This window comes from Astatotilapia calliptera, chromosome 19 (assembly GCF_964374335.1).
Source record: "Astatotilapia calliptera chromosome 19, fAstCal68.1, whole genome shotgun sequence".
Lineage (NCBI taxonomy): Eukaryota > Metazoa > Chordata > Actinopteri > Cichliformes > Cichlidae > Astatotilapia > Astatotilapia calliptera.
Window position 1 is genome coordinate 15,783,912 of NC_137440.1, and position 21,959 is coordinate 15,805,870.

The following is a 21,959-nucleotide window of genomic DNA, read 5'->3' on the forward strand; positions in this document are numbered from 1 at the left end:
GCATGCTAGCTCTCCGTCCTTGGAGGGAGCCCGGGCTACTGCACCAGGGCTCTCGGATTGGGAGGGTGTTGTTTCGCAAGGTGGTGTCCACAGATGCTTCCCTAAGTGGGTGGGGAGCGCTGTGCGAGGGTGCGTCAGTGAGAGGGATCTGGTCCGCGGCTCAGCGCCAGCTGCACATCAACCACTTAGAGCTGTTGGCAGTGTTCTTAGCTCTAAAGCGTTTCCGTCCAGTCCTGCAGGGCCAGCATGTCTTAGTCAGGACGGACAATTCAACAGTGGTGTCTTATATAAACAGGCAGGGAGGAACACGCTCTCTTCCCCTGTTGCAGCTGTCTCGCTCTCTGCTGTTATGGTGCAGTGTTCATTTTCTGACTCTAAGAGCCACCCATGTCCCGGGCCACCTGAACCTGGGGCCGGACCTTCTCTCCAGGGGGGGTCCTCTGGTGAGAGAATGGAGGTTACACCCTTCAATAGTGGCTCAGATTTGGGATCTATTTGGCGAGGCGCAAATAGATCTTTTTGCTTCCAGGGTGAATGCTCACTGCCCCCTGTACTTCTCCATAATCGACCACGATGCACCCTTGGGCTTGGACGCGCTAGCGCACCAATGGCCAGACGTGCTCCTGTATGCATTTCCCCCAGTGGAAATGATATCTCCAATTCTGGAGAGGGTGCGTCGGCATTCCCTCTCTCTGATCCTGGTGGCCCCTTGGTGGCCCGCGAAGTCGTGGTATGCAGAAATAATCAGCCTGCTTGCAGCAAGTCCTTGGCAGCTTCCTCTCCGCAGGGATCTCCTCTCTCAGGCGGGGGGGGAAGTGTTTCATCCGCGCCCGGATCTGTGGCACCTTCATGCTTACCTGCTGAGAGGTTAAACTTGGTTGCTAAGGGTCTGCCGCCTAGTGTGGTAGCGACGATTCAGAGCGCCAGGGCCTCGTCTACTAGAGGCTTGTACGCTTACAAATGGCGAGCCTTCGAGCGATGGTGCCAGGACCGCCACACTCTCCCATTTCAGTGCTCTATTGTGGATGTTTTGACATTCCTGCAGGAGCTGTTGGATAAAGGCCTTTCGTTTTCGACGATCAAGGTTTATTTAGCGGCTATATCTGCTTGTCATATCGGTTTTGACGGGGTGACACCAGGTGCGCATCCCCTCGCCGTGCGTTTTCTGAAAGGGGTTCGCCGGCTGAGGCCCGTGCTTAAGTCCAGTGTCCCGGCTTGGGACTTGTCTTTGGTGCTGGAGGCCCTTTGTGGCCCTCCGTTTGAACCCGTTGAGTCGGTAGATATGAAACTTCTTTCGTATAAGACCGCATTACTTCTCGCTTTGGCCTCGGCGAAGCGAGTGGGGGACCTTCATGCGCTGTCTGTGCATCCTGCCTGCACACAGTTTTCTCCTGATGGCCGCAAGGTCGTATTGCGTCCGAATGCCGCCTATCTTCCCAAGGTCATGCCTGCATCTTATAGTTCAATGGAGTTTGAGTTGCTGAGCTTTTGCTCCCCTCACTTTGAATCTGAGGAGCAGAGGAGGGTGCATTCTCTTTGTCCGGTGCGTGCGCTACGCACCTACATTGAGCGCACTCGGGATGTGCGTTTGTGTGACCAGTTGTTTGTCTGCTTCGCTAATCCGAATAGAGGTAGAGCTCTGTCCAGACAGAGGCTGTCCCACTGGATTGTGGAAGCTATCTCGCTGGCATACAGCACCGGAGGTTTTGCGTTGCCCCACGGGGTGGGAGCTCATTCCACCAGGGGGATGGCGACCTCATGGGCTCTTTTTAGAGGGGTGCCTGTGGCTGATATTTGTGCAGCGGCTAATTGGGCGTCGCCGCACACTTTTGTGCGGTTTTATCGGTTGGACGTTACAGCCCCTTCGGTGGCTCATGCTGTCCTTTCTGCTGGGTCTACCACTCACTAAGGATGTGGTGGTCCCGTTCCGGTTCGGTGGCTGCTCTGCGGGGCGTGTATATAGGTCCCATACTTATGTGTTGTACCGAGTGAATCGACTGAAAGGGAACGATTAGTTATGTCTATAACTTCTGTTCCCTGAAGGAGAGGAACGAGGTACAACACAGGGTGGCCCCACTGAGCAGTTGGCTCGGTGAAGAGCGGCTATCGAACTGAGGGATGACGGTGATGGCAGCGGCTATATGTGCGGGCGGGGCCTTGCGCGTGTCATCACACGTCATCTGCCGTAAAGGCGTGAATAAAGGTTTCTTCAGCCAGGACACGCGAGGGCGTGATATCCCATACTTATGTGTTGTACCTCGTTCCTCTCCTTCAGGGAACAGAAGTTATAGACATAACTAATCGTTATAGGGTGTCAATAGAAGAACTGTGGTACTGCATGGGGAAGTCAAAAGTGACAGATGTGAGGCTAGTGCAGGACATTTACTGCATAGTTAAAGGCTAAAAGGTCCATTCAGAGGCAAGAAGTGATCAGGGACTATGTTTAAAGATACCTATAATTCCTAAATAGATCATGCAGTGCAACAGGTAATATTGTTAAACTCCTTGAATTAAAGCTAAAAGTCTCCATTTCAGTCTCACCTTGATTGTTTGATTATTATTATTTTTAAATCCCCTTCAATAGTATGATAGTATGGTCCAAAATGAGGGGGAAAAACAACATTGTCATGCTTTAAACCCTTGTGGACTTTAAACAGCACTTCTTATTTTGCCATTGTGTGATGGTGACAAAAACCTGCAACCAGCTAATTAGTAGAGACAGGAGTGACAGCCGGGCAGTGATCAGGCAGTTCAATCTTAATGATGATTAATGGTTCCTGACTTGTGCACTTCTGTCTTACAGGAGTAGTTTTCACTTGCTGAGGAAGAATGAGAAATTACTGAGAGAGCTGAAGAACCTGGATTCACGGCAGTGGTGAGGAGCCTGGAAAAAAATCCATCTTTTCTGTTCATTCAGCTTTTTGTCGGATCATACTTTGAACCGGTTTGGTGTTGCAGCTTTAATAGGTTCTCATCTGTTTTGTTTTGTTTTTTCTTCATTCTCTTCCAGCCGTGAAACCCATAAAATTGCAGTATTTTACGTGGCTGAAGGCCAAGAGGACAAACACTCCATACTGACTAACACAGCTGGCAGCCAGGCATATGAGGACTTTGTTTCTGGACTGGGGTGGGAGGTGAGAACACATTTATACATATATTACTTATCATTATTATGGATTTAGCATTATCAGGACCATTTCAAAGTAATGAAAACCTAAACAGTCACCTGTATGTTTTATTCTTTTTAGCAGTGTGTGATGAAGCAAAACACATAATTAATGCAATAACAGTAATATTTCAGCCTATGAAACCAAATACTGTGAATTCTGCTTAAGTCATCTTTAGTGAATACATGTACTCTAAGGTTTAATATGATCAGCTTTGGCACACAGCTGTGGCCCACCTTGTTCAAACCTTCTGTTTGTGAATGGCAGCCAATCAGGAGGATGCCAGGAGGAAAATTCACATTTTAATTAGGCAAAATAAGTTAAAACAGTTTGCAGATACTCATATGCTATGCCTCAGAGCTTGGATTGTTTTTCACTGGTGATTGTTGATAAAAATTGTGGGGGCTTAGAAGGGCGTGAACCACTGGCTTAAAGGGGAAGGAGCTAAAGTGGCTCGTTTCATACAGAGGTGGAACATTAAGCCGAAGTAAAAGATAAATAGTTATATTTTGAACTAGAATCCATGCAGTGCTATTCCAGCAGAGTTCAAGAATTAAGATCTGGAGAAAGGAAGTTTGAAATTTGGGAAATTAGCTGGTTATTTAGGATCATTTACTGCTACTGACAAAAACTTGTTTTCTTTATAATATGTTAGCACTTTGATTAGAATATAGCGTGAACACAATCCACAGCATTTATAGCCTTACATAATATGAAATAAGCTAACTGAACGCAGAGGTTATATTTTGCTAAATGGACCTCGCTTGATATTGTTTGTGTGCTTGGGCCATTTAGGTGGACCTGCCCACTCACTGTGGTTTCATGGGAGGCCTTCAGAGAAATCGCAGCACAGGCCAGACCACTCCTTACTACGCCACTTCCACTACTGAGGTCATCTACCACGTCTCCACTCGCATGCCCCACGACCAGGACCTTAACCTCACCAAGAAGGTAACACACTCGACACAGTTTATCTAGACATGCAGATGGATGTATACAGGCTCTCTGTGAAGGGTGCTAGTTCCTCTTCGGTGTTTTTTGTTTTATTTTGTTTCTTATAGAGTGTTAATAGTGCTCCCCACTGTAGCAGTAGTAAATTTATAACCAGTCGCAATTAAGTATGAAATATGTGTCATTAGCAGCACTTTATTTGCTGTTTTGGGCAACACAAAAAACCACTGTGACATTTCAAAAATTGTCAAAATTGCTTGATAGATGGATGGAAACATCTCCCAGACTACATCTGACTGTGTTTTATGTGCTGTGGAAAAGAGTAATTAGTAATAATGAGCATGCTTATTGTTCTAATTTCACTTCTTTTATGTAGTGAGGGGACAAGAACTCCTTAGTCCTTCTTTTCGTCCACCCACACCTCTTTGATGAGCATAGGTACACACTCACACCACTCTGATGTCAGTGCTTCTACCCCACACCAATGCATTCAATAATTCCTCGGAGCAATCACGCCTGTATTTGTGCAGTGTGGCGCGTGGGGTTGTATCAGCCTCTAGGCAGCCAGGTTTATTGTGCGTGTGTGCGGTTGTGTGTGTGTGTGTCTGTGTACACACCTGTCATCCCCCAGGCACTGGGCGCTCTGCACATGGCCATAATGTCCCCATAATCAGATCATACTTCCTGCTTCTCGGCCTATCACGTCGCTTCAGGCTCCTGATTGGATTATCACCGCCTGGTCCGACACCATCAGTCTCCCTGATCAGCTGATGGCCCCATCAAACACGCATAGTCACATACGGACACGCACACACGCCACTGTGAACCCGTTTAACGTGACACAAACACACATCCACGGCAGGTTTCATGCACATCCATCTGCCCAAATAACCGCACAGCCATACATTTGTGTTAATGCTGGACAAAGCGAGTGTACACAGGCTTACAGACACAGTTTGACAAACGTGTCCACAAACAGGTTAAACTGAGATTTATCATTGCCACCCACTGAAAATACAAACAGTGTTGTCCATCGCAGGACATTTTTCCAGGTGTACGTCGTGGTCTGTCTCATCTGTGCAAAACACGATTAAATGATTAAAGCTGCATTACACCAGGTGATCGTGGCATCAGAGATGACATCACTCTGAGCTTCGTCACTGAAACATTTTTAAAATAAAAGTACAGCTCAGAGAGGCATATCAGACACCAAGACTCCAGACTGCCTTAAACTGTGCCACCTAATTGTTCTGACACCCAAAAAATACGACTTGAGGCTCATAACTCTTTCTTAAAGTGCAGTAATGGAAAGAGCATCAGTTCCCAGTATTACTGATGACTGTGAGTATCCTGCAGACACAGGAGGGGGTTTAGATTTATTCAAGGCAAAACTTCACAGATATATCAACTTTATGCTTTTCCCATCAAGTTCTGTCAGGTTAATTAAGCCTATAACTCACTGTATTCAGGTAAATTCAAGTCAGTGCTGCATGTTGGCGAAATCACGTCCAAATGTGTTAAATAATGCTTACATTTAAAAAAAAAAAAAAATTTAGTTGACCCCAAGCTTGTATACGAGCTGAGGATCAAGCGATGAACTCCAGGGTCAATGCAAAAGTGCAAAAACCTGCAATTCCTCCAGTGGCCACTTGATGCTGGCTAAACAAGTGAGTCAGTTCACAAAGACTAAAATAACCCAGTTAATAACTAATATCCCCATCGAAACAACTGTACTGTTGTAACTACGGAGCCCCGCAGGGGACATGGGAGAAAAAAAAATTAAGACGGACTTTTGCGGGATCTCGCAAAACTATCTCGGGATCTCGCAAAACTATCTCGGGATCTCGCAAAACTATCTCGGGATCTCGCAAAACTATCTCGGGATCTCGCAAAACTATCTCGGGATCTCGCAAAACTATCTCGGGATCTCGCAAAACTATCTCGGGATCTCGCAAAACTATCTCGGGATCTCGCAAAACTATCTCGGGATCTCGCAAAACTATCTCGGGATCTCGCAAAACTATCTCGGGATCTCGCAAAACTATCTCGGGATCTCGCAAAACTATCTCGGGATCTCGCAAAACTATCTCGGGATCTCGCAAAACTATCTCGGGATCTCGCAAAACTATCTCGGGATCTCGCAAAACTATCTCGGGATCTCGCAAAACTATCTCGGGATCTCGCAAAACTATCTCGGGATCTCGCAAAACTATCTCGGGATCTCGCAAAACTATCTCGGGATCTCGCAAAACTATCTCGGGATCTCGCAAAACTATCTCGGGATCTCGCAAAACTATCTCGGGATCTCGCAAAACTATCTCGGGATCTCGCAAAACTATCTCGGGATCTCGCAAAACTATCTCGGGATCTCGCAAAACTATCTCGGGATCTCGCAAAACTATCTCGGGATCTCGCAAAACTATCTCGGGATCTCGCAAAACTATCTCGGGATCTCGCAAAACTATCTCGGGATCTCGCAAAACTATCTCGGGATCTCGCAAAACTATCTCGGGATCTCGCAAAACTATCTCGGGATCTCGCAAAACTATCTCGGGATCTCGCAAAACTATCTCGGGATCTCGCAAAACTATCTCGGGATCTCGCAAAACTATCTCGGGATCTCGCAAAACTATCTCGGGATCTCGCAAAAGTTTTAGCCGCATTCTTCCCGTTAGCTCGAAGCTAACGGGAGGTCGAGACCCACTACAGCCGGGAGGAACATCGCTTTCCCGGCAAATCGTGCCTCGACCTCCCGGTCGGCTTCGAGCCGGCGTCCGAAGAATGCGGCTAAAAGTTTTGCGAGATCTCGCAAAAGTCCGTCTTAATTTTTTTTTTCTCCCATGTCCCCTGCGGGGCTCCGTAGTAACTCATCTCTCTGATGGGCAGCAGTAAGCTGACAGTTGACTGTAAGGCCTCACCTTCACTAGTTCCAGTCTTTGAACTGGACTAGCTGATAAGTTATAGGCACTAATGTATGTAACAGGTAGTGTAACATAAATCCCACCATGTGTAAAATACAGTATGTGATGTCTACAAACCAAATTACATCATTAAACTTTGCATCCCGGTGCACTATTTAATTAGTCATAAAAGTAACTGCAGTTAAACATTTAAAAGGATCTGTCTTCAGCGTGTTTGTCTCATGGCCGAGGACAAGACTGGCAGCTATCAGAAGGTGTGTACAGAGACCTCTGTACACACCTTCTGGAGGACAACCCCCACCTGCCACCTCTGGGAGGTGGCAGGTGGGGGTGTGTGTTTTGGCAGACATCAAGGTTAATGACTGAGCTGTCACCAGCCCCGACTGTAGTCGGCGTGGGTGTGAATCTCACACACAGTCAGAGGATCACACACAATCCCATCTGTCTTCGAGCCCCTACTCCATCTTTCCGGGGCTTCACTTTGTCTTGTTGTCCACTCTCCATCTTCACACACGCACTCCATCACGGCCAGGGCCACCTAAACCACATATACACACAGACTTCAAAGCCTTGGGGTTATGATGGATACAGCCTATCCAGCTCCGTTTGCAGATCCCTCTCGGTCAATGTTGGTGTTTGAGTAATAATGTATATTTTTCTTCCATTTTGATTCTATTAATTTCTTTTCTTTCTTTTTTGCCTCTCCAGCTCAGACATCTTGGCAACGACGAAGTCCACATCGTCTGGTCAGAACATTCCAGGGACTACCGCCGCGGGATCATCCCCACTGAGTTCGGAGATGTGCTAATCATCATCTACCCCATGAAGAACCACATGTATTCCATCCACATACTCAAAAAACCAGAGGTAAACACGCAGGACTAGGCAGTTGTTCCTTACACACAGACCTTTAAAGCTCATTATTAAAACCTGGCATGGTAATTTAACTGCCCCCTGAGCTTATCACTGATGGCTATCTGTGTCACCTTTTGTGGGAATTGTTGGCCAATCAATGTAATCTTTCCCATTATCAGTGGCAGCAGTGCCAAATTAAAGGAAAAATCGAAACACTTTTCTAAATGCAGCCTTTTTTAGCTGTATTTGTGGCAAAGCAACAATGAAATGTTAAATAAGTGAAATGTTCACTTATTAAAAGTCTTACTTAGTTAGCCATTTTTGTATTTTTTTTTATACTTAGACTTGTGTGGATTTGGGGAAAATTTGGTTGGAGAAAAAAAATGAGAACAATATTTGGTCCATGATTTTATGTTTCCTACCAGACCCCACAGATATGCATCCAGATTGACTAACAATCCTAGAGAGAGTCTTGCCCCAAGTCTTTCTGATCTGGTTAATGTATCAGTCTAAAGCACACAGACATTAATACCACAGCACTGATGGCATAACTCTATTTCAAACAAGCCCTAACACAATAAAATGCTGCTTTTTTTTTCTCTGTGACATAGATACCACAGCACTAATAACATAATCGTATTCTCTTTCATTCATTCTGCAGGGAAAAATATTGAATTATCATGAATCCAAAAACAAGTTAGATAAGATATTCCCTTTGTTGTTGTCCTGAAAGCACATGTATTCGGCCACAGAGCGCATGGCTTGGAGACCTGGTCCACAAATAAACTCAATAAAAGTCCGGCATTAGTTTCTTTGGTGGATTCCACAAGCAAAGCATTGAATTATATGGGAAAGTCAAAGCCTGAATCAAATATTGTATCATTACAAAAATCTGTGGCGTCAATCATTACTTGTCAGGGTTGGTTCAGTAGAACTGAGTAACTCCCACTGTTTCATAAAAATCTAGACTTTTCAGGGTTTTCTTTAAAAAAAAAAATCTAATTTGAACTATATAAAGGAATAAACGTGGATTTAATGCCAGTTTTGTTCTCTGTAGGTTCCTTTCTTTGGTCCGCTGTTTGATGGAGCCATTGTGGACATGAAGATTTTGCCCACCATGGTGAGAGCGACAGCTATCAACGCGAGTCGGGCCCTTAAATCCCTCATCCCTCTCTACCAGAACTTGTATCCTTTAAAACCCTCATATGAAAATTTAGGATAAAAAGGCAAAGGTAGGATGCTGAAAATGAGTTTTCTCTCTGGTTTTTCTCTTTTCTTGTGTTATATTAGCATATTATTTATATTGTTATGTATTATGTTTGCGTTTTAAGAGATATTTAACCTCACAAGACTCTTTTGCCACAAACTTCAGGAAAAAAAACTTCATTCAAAACTCAAAGGTCTGCAGCACGTGGATTTATGCTATTACCAGCTCTCTGTTTAGGTCTGAAGACTTCAGCTATTCCTGCACTTTGCAAAGTTTTAAGTATCAAGGTGAACGAGAGTCACACCAAATACATATCTAATTTCTTTCTTTCTTTTTTTCCAAATGATTGCTCAGAAGAATTCAGGGGAGTATTTTATTATTATTGGCCTGAAAGAGTTTGCAAAACACTTTAAATATCACTGTGTCTAACCTTCACTGAAACAGGTAGGCTTGCTGACAGCTGACAGCATATCGTCCTTTGCAGCCTCGTGCAGAAAAGGCCTTCAATCTCTTTTTCTTTTGTACTGTGGTTGTAGCTTTTTTAGTGTTACATTAAACTCTTAAGTCCACTAAATGCAGTCTAAAACTATTTTTAGCAGTTTTGCATCACCTTGATATTTATTTATTTAATTTTTTATGACTTGCCCTGTCATCCACAATTCCACATGCTCTCAAATGATGAGATGTTTTAAAAACTTACATTGAAGTTGTGAGAATGTCGTTTTGCTGTGTGAGCTTTTGAAATCGTTGCACGTGTGAGTGTGAGAGAGAATGTTGGGTTGGAGGATTAAGAATAGCAGATCAATGTCCAGTGCTGTGCAGCTTTCAGAATATGAGAGCTCGTTTGATAGAGCTGCATTTAGTTGCCTCTGAAGTGCTATATATCAAGTGTGCGTGTTTACCCGTGCGTGGCCAGGCAGAGAAGATTGGGATGCACATTCGGAGGGTGTGTATATGTGTGTGTCTGTGAATCCGTGTGTGCAAGGAGAGAAAGGCAGACAGACAGGTGTGCATGCAGTCTGTCTGCCTGATCCGAAGCGATGGTTTGGAAGAAGCCGTGGTCGATAATTATCGATGACTCTCCTCTCTAATGCTGTTCCTAAATGAGAGGCTTTGCTCTCTGGTCTCAGAGACACACAGCCAGATAAGTATCCACATTCATACACACTCTTGATTACACTTACATGGACACAAGAGGTACAGAAATCCAAGTGAATCAATATAAAAACATGCAGATTAATTAACATTTTTCAACCAATATTTTTTTAAAGAAAGACTGTGAAACTAAAAAACAAACAAACACAAAAACCAAAACAGTAATTGTCCCCCATGTCTGTGTGCATATCTTTGTGTTCTCTCTTTTCTTTGTGTTCAAAACTGCCTGATGACCAATTAAAGGAAAAACATAATCACTTCCTGCTGTGACAAAACAAATTTCCCACGTGTGGGACTAATAAAGGTTATCTTATCTTATCTATTCCCTACAGTGAGAGGATCCGGTGGCTCCGTTTTGTCGTGAGGGACTTTGTGCAGACATGCTTTGGTTCCACTTGTCCCTTTGAAAGAGAATCGTCAATACAAAGTTTTTCTGAGTGATCACCTTCATCCTGAAAAACAGGTGCTTTTAACTTCTAGGCTGAACGATTGTAATTCCTTATTATTATTATTATTTTTTTATTTCTACCAGAATGCTGCAGTGAGATGACTAACATGAAGTGTTTAATTCAGTATTAAATTTGAAATCCTTCTCTTCACATGCAAAGCCCGAATGTCCCCATTATATCTCAAAGACCCCAAAGATACCTTAGTATCGGTGTAGAGCCACTTTGCTCTCAGACTGCAGCCTAACTTGTGTTTCCTATGTTTCCCAAGAGTAGAGCCTTTTGGTATCAGGCAGCTTCAGTTATCAGACTTTGTCCAAGTCATCCAGTTCACCTGGAAGGTGCACACATGTGGGGGATTTGGCACTGAGGTGTTAGACATTATTCTGAGGGAGAAAATCCTTTGAAAGATTGGTGTTCATCCATGCAGTACAGTTCCAGAGCCTCTGTGATTCAGGGTCAAAACTGCTTGGAGCTGTTCTGGTGGCATGTGGCATCACTTCCCCCCCACCTTTACTTTGTCACCTGCCCTGTACATTGTGCAGGTGATGAAAGATGGTGGACCATGTGGATAGACGAGGGAAAGGACAGGGCGAGGAAGCCATTTCGCTCTGCTAGTGATACACAGGCTGTTAGGCTCAGTGTGGGGCTGTAGCTCGTGAGCAAACACCCCCCCTCCCGACAGCTTTGTGTAGGTGTATGTGCGTTTTTGTGCGCCCACTGCTTCTTCCCCACCTTCATGTCTGTTTGTGTTTTTTGTGTTACTCCAGCAATCTTGAGCGAGTGTGCAGACATGTAGACACCTCTGCTAGCGTCCACATGTCCTGCGTTTCCGTGCGAGACTGTGTGTGCACGTCCGTTTACCCACTGCGCACGTTTGTTTGTGAGCATGTGCACTTGGTGACACACTTGTGTCACGCATGCTTGTTTTGGGGTGTTTGTGTGTGTCTGAAAGTGTCCTGGCGCGTATCGATTGGTGGTAGCAGCAGGCCGATGTCTCTGACAGCCTGAATTACAGTAATCAGTCATTATTGACTCCCCATCTCTGTGCTACACACACCACTCTGCTCCTCTTATCTGTCTCTCCACCTCTCCCTCCCTTTGTGTCCCCCACTTCTGTCACTCCTTTCCTCCCTCCCTCCCTCCCTCAAACTCTGGGACCATCTATCTTTACACTCACATCCCTGTACGTCTTCTTGTAGCCTTTTCCACCTCCTCCTGCTTCTATCTCGTATCTGTGGCCCTCATCATCTTTTCCTCTATCTTCCTCCCTAATTCTTTCCCTGCATTGTCTCTCTTGTCACTCTAATTCCTTTATCTTCGCAAATCCTTTTTTTCTATCTCTGTCGTACTGTCTGTTTTTCATCTTTTTCACATTTATTACTTTTCGTTCTTCATTCAGTTTTTCTCCCCCAGATCTTTTTCTTGTCTGTTCATTCTCATTGTCCTAAAGTGAGGGAAAGAAGCTTCATGATGTAATAGCAACCCTTTAAGACAAACTTTTCTCAATAATATTTCCCTGTTGGCATTTTTCTTCCAGCTAGGTCCCCTCAAGTATGAAGGACTGCAATAATAAAAAATAAATAAAGTAAAAAATGTGTAAATAAATTGTTAATAATAATAATAATAATAATGGATACTTTATTGATCCCCATGGGGAAATTACTTGTTTTTCTCTGCATTTGACCCATTCACTCTGTGAAGCAGTGGGCAGCCCACTAAGCAGGCGCCCGGGGAGCAGTGTGTAGGGACGGTACCTTACTCAGGGGTACCTCAGGGTAGCCGTTAAGTGGATTCAAACCGCCGACCTTCCGATCATGGGGCGACCACTTTACCTACTGAGCTATCCCTGCCCCTTACTTACTTAGTTACTTAGCTTAATTACTACGTGCCTCAGTTCTCATCATTAGGGCAATTGAAGGCCCTGTCGTTATGAAATGCAGTGATAGATATAGAAAAGAATGCATTATGTTCAGAAGCTAATGCAGAAATAAGGGCATAGACTTAAAAATAATAATAATTTCTTAAATAAAGCAGGAGTCTCGATATATATATATATATATATATATATATATATATATATATATATATATATATATATATATATATATATATATATATATATATATATATATATATATATATATTAGGGGTGCAACGATACACAAAATTCACAGTTCGGTTCGGTTCGATACTTTGGTGTCACGGTTCGATATTTTTTCGATACAAAAAAAATGTTCATGCCTTTTTAATTTGTCATTTATTAAAATTATAAATATATATTTTAACACAAAAGTACAGTTTTTAAATTTAACCCTAACCCTTGTGCGTGTTGTTTTTTAGCTCGTCATATTGCAGCCACAGAAATTCTTTTGTCCATGAAACCATAAAGCTGCACTTTCATTTTGCCTTATAGTTTGATTTGTCATAACTTCTCCGTTTTGTGGTAAGCTTTTCTTTGGCTGTCACTTCTTCACCCTGACCTGTCTTATTTGGCTCAGCAGAACTAAAATATATATCTGTCTGTGAAGGTTCTCAATCATCCAGGTCATCGTAGTGAAATATATATCCTGCCGCACTCACATAAGCTCAGCGATTCTCTGCGTGATCAACCTCTCACATGTTTAAGCTGCGGGAGATTTCACTTGTCATGTTTGCATAGTAAGCTAACAATTAATAAGACGATGTCAGAGGAATTGGTGCACAAATTATCATCACTCACAGATCAGTGCTGTCGCTCTCTATACACAGTTCGCGCGATTGCAAAGTGAAAGCAAAAAAACAAGCGCAAATTCAAACACGATTTCAATATGTCACATATTGACAGTGGCTTACCCAATGACATAATTACCCAGCTACATTTCTGAAAGAATGCAAAAGCATTGACATATATTTTTCCTTCCTACAATAGCCCGACAGGCAGGGCAGAGAGAGATTTTGGAAGCCCGACTGAAAAAATCGCTAGCCCCGGGACGTCGGGCTAGCGATATTGCGAGCCCTGTATCTGATTGAGGAATCACTCATCTTTGGAAAAGAGAGTTTATTACAGAGAAATGTCTCTTTCCAAAATAAAAGCTATACTATCCGCTTCTTCTGGGCTATATTCTCAGCAGCATATTAAACATATCAGGTCTCCATAAGGAGAATCCTGTGCTAACAGCTGTCTAAATGACTCGGCTAAAGTTTGTAGCATGCATGCTTGTTTTTGTCTTTGCACTAGGATGATGTCGGTGTAAATGTGCAGTCATATTCGTTGTGTTCCCACTAGTGCTTTCAGGTTAATCTCGTTGAAATAACCTTAACGCCACAACACGGCAAATCTCCGTTAACGAGCTACCCTGTACAGAGGGGCTAGACGGCCAACACGTTAACGAGCTAACTGCGCTAACACACTAGCTCCCACCCATGTAATTGAGCATTGCGTGGCACATCCAACATACTGTTTTACTTTAGTCCATGACTCGCTTACCTTCAGGGTCATACGTCACATGAAAACCAAAATAATTCCAAACGCCAGATCTGAATGAGGGTGGGGAGGTCCACTTCTGTCTCGCTAGCTTGCCCTGCGCTCTTCCTTCTGACCATGCTGTCTGTGTTGAGTGCTCAGTGAATCTGCGTTCGACTACTCCGCCTAGGCTGCACTCTCGAGCCTAGGCGGAGTAGTCAAATGCAGATTCACTGAGCGCTCAACACAGACAGCATCGTCAGAAGGAAAGTTGATAAAATAAATTACAAATTTTGTATTGTTCTTTTTTTTTTTCTCCCCTTTGGTTTTCTTTCTTTCTCTCCCCCTCTTTCTTTCATTCTTTCCCCCTGTCCTATCCCACAGTCATGTCTGTCCCGTTTGCAACTGAAAATAAAATAAATTCATAATTATAATAAAGGTCAATCAAATGGACCAATATGATGATCCACTTAAAATAAATCCTCTTGGCATCTTTCTTGGCCTCAAGACAACAATTCTGATGGCTATAGATCCAAACGGGACACAAAAAAAAAAAAAAAAAAATTGAAAAATTGAAAAAAATTGTATTGTTCGATACATATGTGTACCGAACCGAAAGCACTGTATCGAACGGTTCAATATCGATACGAATATCGTTGCACCCCTAATATATATATATATATATATATATATATATATATATATATATATATAGGTAAATTAATACAAAGGTAAATAAATGCAGTGCATTTTTAAAAAGTATGAATATATAATTTATGTTATAAATTAATTCATGCATATTTTTAATTTTTACTGTTATTCATCCGTTTAATGTCTTGTTTATTTGTTCTTAAGGGGGGCTTTACAACAATTACAACATACCTGGCCAAGCAACGACATCTTGGGTCTTAAAAAAAGCCTCTATAAGGGGGCGTAATACAGCACATTTCTAACCTTAAAACATTTAAATGTTACATTTTGCCACTTGAGATCAAATGTAAATCAGAGCAAAACACTTTTTCATGGGTGCAGTAGTTGTTTTGTTGTTGCGCTGACCCAGGTCTTTGTGATAAGTTGTGTTTAAAACGACACAACAGCTTGTGCTACGATGAGCATCTTCATCTCTCTGTGGCGGCTGCAGTGATCAAACCTTTTTCCAGCTGCGGTTGGTTTCATTGCTTTGTTTTGTTCAGCTATTACAGAAAAGGAAGCTTCACACAAATATACGGATCATGCCTTTTTCTGTGTTTCAACCATGGTTCCTTTTTCCCCCCTGATTTTCAGCTGTTGTTGAATATTTGCAAGTGGCTTCCTGCTCAGAGTGAATTAAACTGTTTGGAACATTTATTCTAACATGTGGTTTGTGGAACTTGAACTACATCTCCAAACGTTGATTCTGTTCATCTGGACGTAGCGTTTTCAGTGGGAGAAATGTTTCGTCACTCATCCAAGTGACTTCTACAGTCTCAGCTGACTGCAGGTTTCCCCAATCTTATAAACAGTACATTTGCCTAATGACTGAAACCAGCCCACTCCTTCATCATGATTATGCAAATTCTCATGACCACTGATCAACTTGAACTACATTTAAAAAATAATATTAGTAGCCCATGCTTTGTATTCCTGTCATTCAGTGTTATAGAAATCATTTGAGACTCCTAATGTCAAAAAAATTAAAAGAAACTAAAATGCTTGTGATATGTTACATCGAAGATTATGCATTTGTTGGCAAATTTTTGCCCCATATATGAGGGACCAGAACCTATGAAATGGACTTAATATTCTGTTCATTATGACCAGAAATGAGTGTCTGAGCTCAAAAACTCATCAGGAAAGTGTTTAGAGATCAGGGCCCGAGGCCTTTTTGTCCTCATATTCTTCTACAGGAGCAGGAGTTTCTTTGCAACCACGGGTATCTCCCCCTGGTGGCTGTTGAAAGGATTACAGGTTTATTAAAGGTTTAAGACCAGTTTCATTGGCTTCCCTTTTCTGACCTTTTGTACTGAATGTGGTTGGGCATCAAACAGTTTGTCCAGCTTAGCAGAAAGGCTAATGTCAGTTAGCACTAGTAAGTACTGCTAGCGGTCATCGTATGGTAATCTCATTCTTCATCTGCATGTTTTTGTTTTATCAAAGATTTTACGTCAGAAGACCTTCCTAACCCAACCCTCCCATTGGTGTGAGCTTGGGGCCAACGCTCGCATGTGTACACTGGTTTTCTGACTGTAGAGTAGTTGAGATTTGAAGAGAGATGAATGATTCATATCTTCCTGACATACCTGTGAATTCGGCAACACGGAATACATGAGGCTTAGATGTCCTTGTGTATGAATCTCCTTCAGTTCTGCATAAAGCTTCAGCTGAGTGCTGCATTGTAACATTGACTGATAGGACCTCGCTGAGGGGCTGACACAGAAGCAAAATGAGAGAAGGTTGGCAAGACAAAGTATGTCAGTGTTAACTGGCATTTTTCTCGTCTTTCTTCCCCGTTCTCTCTCTCTCCCGCTCTCTCTCTGTCTGCCTTCTTCCCTCTCTCCCCCTCTCTCTGTCTCTTGGCCCTCAGGGCAGTCCATCTGCCTTTTCTCTCTCTCTGATCTTTCATTCACCGTGACCAGAGCCATCCAAAACCACACAGCACACTCACACACAGGGTGCCAGGCTGCTGGGGCAGCTGTGTGTAAGCACAGCTCTATCTCACATATCAGCTCACTGCAGCAGCAGAAGCAGTCCAAAACTCCCCAACACATGCATGCACACACTCTTCATATAGGCCTTACTACACTCGCACGTGTCACGATGAACAATAACACAAAGCTGGTATTAGAAACTTCCCTTCTCTTCCCGCTGATGACTCGTGTTAGCACACACGCAGCCAGTCTTTAGTCACGTAAAGAATAGCCCATCAGATTGGAATCAGTCCTCCTGAACTTATAGATTAGACCAGATAAAAGTGTGGAGCAGACTGCTGGGTATCATCGCTCTTTAAGCGACACCAGCGTGTCGGGATCCAGATGTGATTTGCGTAGCCCTACTGTAGATCATCTCTATCACAATTCCCTTGGATTTATTACTGGGGAAAGTTGCGAAGCTGTTCGTAATTAACTTTAATGTTTTTTACCATTACTTTTAAGACTTGAAAACATGGGTTACAGTGCATGTTTGCAAGAATGCTTTGCTTTTGATATTACCCTTGTGAATGAAGAAAGCATGCACCATTAGAGGTGGGAAAGTCATATGTCAGCCTGCAGCATAAAACCTGCTTTTTTTATGTGCCTGCTTGTCCTTGACTAAAGTAATGTTGATTTCATGACAAAAAGTTGAAGTAAACCTTTAGATCGTGGCACTTTGAGTGGGTGTAAAATTAATTTGATTCTCATTATTAAAAGATCTTAAAAAGTGTTTCAGCCCTGAAGCTTTCATGTAGCAGTCTCCTGTGTTTATAGTTACGAGTCCTCAAAATGTTAAAAACTGACATGAATTATTTTTTAAAAGCACAAAATTTCAAAACAAACCATAGTAGGAAGGTAAAATTTTGTTTGTTGTACCAAACACAAAATCAGCTGAGTGTGAAAGTGGAAACTTGATCTCTAAATCTGATGCTTTTTATAAGAGGTGACTTGAATCTTTACCTTATTGAGTAAAATCTGTTTTCCAAGCTAAAGTTGAGTTTTGTGACCGTGAGTCCGTCTAAGCAGAGTCATCATGCTGGCCCACTGGTCACCTAGCTGCAACTACTACAGCTGCTCTACCATCTGATAACGGTGTGTGTGTGTGTGTGTGTGTGTGTGTGTGTGTGTGTGTGTGTGTGTGTGTGTGTGTGTGTGTGTGTGTGTGTGTGTGTAAGAGTAGGCTGTGGCCATCCTCCATCTGCTCCTGTGTGATTGTGGTTTTTGGGGAACAATGTTGGAGAGACACTAAGCTGCTATACACACACGGACACACACACACACAGGCTGCCAGCAAATGTTTGTGTGTGCATGAATTTTCAAATATATCACCTAACCATTTACACTTACACAAAATGTAAACATGAAGTGCATGTGTATAAACGTTACTTTCAGGATTAAAGGGTGTGTGTGTGTGTGTGTGTGTGTGTGTGTGTGTGTGTGTGTGTGTGTGTGTGTGTGTGTGTGTGTGTGTGTGTGTGTGTGTGTGTGTGTGTGTGTGTGTGTGTTGGTTGTGTGGGACGTCCCCTCTAGTAGTTGATTGGCAGAGATAGCTGCACTGAGGCTGGGGTCAGCATATGGCTCAGTATGATAGCGATGCTCTGTTTTTAGTGTGTGTGTGTGTGTGTGTGTGTGTGTGTGTGTGAGCGTCATTGCCTTTCTCTCGCTTTCACACTCTGTTCCCACTGAAATGGTGGCAGCTCTGGGCATGTAGCGCTATTATCCCCCATATCCACACACACACACACAGACACACACACACCAAGGGCAGCCAAACGCCTAGCGGCCTGCCTGGCTTCTCTTTGCCAACTCCCACAATAGAGCCTATTGTCCCAGTAAGGCTACAATCTGCTGTGTGTGACAAGGATGTGTGTGTTTCTCACCACGGTAGAAAGGTGAGGGCAGAGCCTTACAAATTGAAGACATTTTCTTATTGCTGATGCTGAAATGGGGTCATGTTATCCTTAACCTCCCGCAGGCTCCGCTGCACCCGTCAGACACTGGAGAAGCATTTCTTTTGATCTAAAAGAAAGCTGCACCAATGCCTGCGTCATGCTCTCACTGATAAATCTATCACAAACGTACATTTAAAACACTTGGTGAAAAAGTCTTCCATGAGTAAAGCTGCTCCATGATTTAAAATCTGGATGTAAATGAGCATACAACTCTGCGGTGCATGAGGAGCTTCTGCTGGCAGATTGACAGAAATCAGTGCCACACATTGAGTGGCACATACACAATCAGGATTAGGCTAAGGGTCTGTGTATTAGTGCGGGTTAGGGGTAAGGAAATGAATATAAGTCTGTGTGTATGCTTGCAGAGGGGGAGGTGATGGTGGTTAATTGTTTCCCGTCGGGTAGTTAGAGGAAATGAAAAGGGGTGAGGAGGAGGGGTCACGGCTAATCTCTTTCCCATCTCCTTGGGGAAGTCTGTGTGTATGTGTGTGTTGCTTCTAGGATGACTGCCTGCTTCACAGTCACATATTAGCGCTATGATTTCCAAACACTTGAAAGTGGACAGATGTTACAGTTAACATGTGGCCGTGTTTGAGTTAAAGAGAAGTTATTCCCAGGTGTTTTTCAGTTGAATTTCACTGATTATTTTGAAAGCTTAATTTTGTACTTTTGACTGCTTCCTTATTTCCCAAGAGGTCGCCACTGTGGATGGATACACATATTTGATTTTTTGCATCCTTCCTGATGCAACCCTCCCGTTTATCTGGACTCAGGCTGTTCTGGCCCCCTGAGGATGGATGTGTGTTTCCTTCTAGTCTCGAACCAGAAATCTTTTGCATCTCAGGCACATACTTTTGCTGGTTTTGGTTGTACCTCATAGACTATGATATTATGCATGAGAGAAAAAACATTTAGAGACTCCTAAATACAGAAATCTATGTGGTATTTCTCCCTATGGGTGGAGGGATAAAATGATCTTTACATCAGCAGTTTAGGTGGCTTTTAGCAAATTTGACTTATTTAGATGACGTTTAAATTTACAGTAAAGCCTTTAAACTTAAGAGCATATTTCAACACATTTTATATTTCTATTCTAGACCTTGACTAAACTAGGTTTGCTTGATTAGGAGCTGTTTTAGTTCCTCCTCCTTTAAGGCTGCTCACACTTTAAGCTACACCAAATGACTAATTGTTTTGGGATGAACCGCTTATGCTTTGAAGTTGGATTTTTTTTTCAGTCCCACAGGTGCATGAAATTAAGAACCTAAAAATGCAAGCTGCCTTTACAAACATTGGTGGAGATATGATTTGTTCTAAAAGAGCTCACTGAATTTTGTGGTACTGAATTAAGATGCCAGTGTTACAACAAGTCAGTTTGTAGAATTTCTAGGAGGGAGTAAATTTCACAATCAGTTGTAAGTAAGACAGATCACATAAAACTACAACGTCCTGTGTATCTGCTGAGTTCCTTTCTGTGGTCTGCTTGTAGATCCACTAACCACTAAGCATTGCCGTTATGGGTTGCGTCCTTCTCCTATATGCTATTCCAGTATTGCTCTGTCTCCAGCTTTGGTGGGGTTGTTCTCATAGTGTTCCCCTGCTACTGGGAGTACACCATAGATGGCTTAGTAGAGTACAGCTGGTTTATTGTCCTGCCTTCCAACTTTCTAGTATACCTCTTTAAGCTGCTGTGAGTGTTTGGCGGTTTTTAAGGCCTCAGGTTTAGGCAGCTTGCTGTGCTTCTTAGGCACCTTCTTCATCTCTAGTCTTCTTCTCCATGGAGGGTACTGCTCCTTGTGAGGTCATCTTGAGGTCATCCGAGCATTGTCGCGGTGTAGATTTTGATGATGGTCACAGCAGAGCAGCGTGACTAGCAGTCAATACATAGGTGTCAATTATCAAAGCTGATGTGCATTACTTTAATGTTACTCCTGCCTCGTGATGGGTTTTTGGGCCTAATTTCCAACATTCATGATTCATGTCGTGACTGACTGAGCGGGCGAGTGTCTGTGTTTGTGTGCAAGCATACGTGCTTGTCACCGAGAGCTGTGCAGACACATGAGCCGCAGCCATCAGTGGCTTGATCACACCTTGCTGGAGCAGGCCCCCCTCTGACTGGTAAACAAGCTAATCTGCAGTTGTGTGTATGTGAGTGTGTAAGTGCGTGAATGCGCTTTGTGGCCGGGTGTGTGAATGTAAGTTTCTTTATGTGATAAGGTGTTTAAGATTCAGGGTGGGTTCCCTCACGGATGACCGAGACAAAGTGCAGAACAGCAGACTGTGTGTCATCAGCTCTAACAGGCGTGTTGAATTTAGCCTTAAAGAGGCAGAAAGAAAAAAGTGTTCGTGAGCACAGACGGGGGTGTTGGCGAAAGATTAATTACTGGTGATAATTGGATTAGAAGGAAAAAAAATATTTTTACCCAGCTAATAAGCGCTAAGTGGGGCAGGATTTGTGTATCTCAAGGGCACCTGCAACATCCTAGCAGGTGTTTTAAGTGTTACCAATAAAGTTTTCAGACTTTTTATTCAAATTATTTGGTAACTTTAAGTCCCCTTGTTCTGTCAAGTTGATTTTTTTGACATTTTAATTCTTGATTGCAGAAAGACATCAGTCTGAAACATAAGCATCTTCTTTTGAGATTTCAAATGATCTAAAAATGGTTTGAATTTAATCATATTGTGTTTCTAAGGAAGTAACAACCTCTGGCATTGCACATTTTGTCCAATCAGTAACCCAAAGCCTCAAATAAGATGAAGGACAAGCTCCATATATTCACATTTAATAAGCAGGAGCATTTTATTATTTGTCCAAAATAGCGTAATTCTTTTGGTTGACAAATATTTGGCAGTCAATCCACCCTTATTGCATAGACTGTAAATGAAAGATGGACATAGCTGTTGAGCTGTTCTTTTGCATTTGTTGTGTTAGTTTTCATGACATGTGTTTTTGTTTCTATGTAGTTTTTTTTGTTTGTTTTTTCACATCCAGAATGTGAAGTCATACCTTTTCGTGAATATTAGCAAGTTTGTTTACCGAGGCATAGACTAGTCGGGTTCCTTTCACAGATACAGATACTTGTTAATTAGTGTTAAGTTACACAAAAACAATGAGGAGCCTATGGGGACTTACTCGCTTTTGTAGTGGGCCTCAAGCGCCCACTTAAGGATCTGCAGTTTTTATTTTTGAC

General features: G+C 42.8%; 1 protein-coding gene across 7 annotated transcripts in view; it reads left to right on the forward strand.

Moving 5' to 3' along the window:
• ralgapa1 (Ral GTPase activating protein catalytic subunit alpha 1) overlaps positions 1–21,959 on the forward strand; it is an 83,030-nt gene that overhangs the window by 48,157 nt on the left and 12,914 nt on the right. For all 7 annotated transcript variants that reach the window (XM_080293822.1, XM_026152975.2, XM_080293824.1 and 4 more), the window contains 5 exons: positions 2,804–2,875; positions 3,011–3,134; positions 3,963–4,118; positions 7,748–7,906; positions 8,952–9,079. In XM_080293822.1, coding sequence (XP_080149948.1) covers positions 2,804–2,875; positions 3,011–3,134; positions 3,963–4,118; positions 7,748–7,906; positions 8,952–9,079 — 639 coding nt within the window. The remainder of the gene's footprint in view (positions 1–2,803; positions 2,876–3,010; positions 3,135–3,962; positions 4,119–7,747; positions 7,907–8,951; positions 9,080–21,959) is intronic.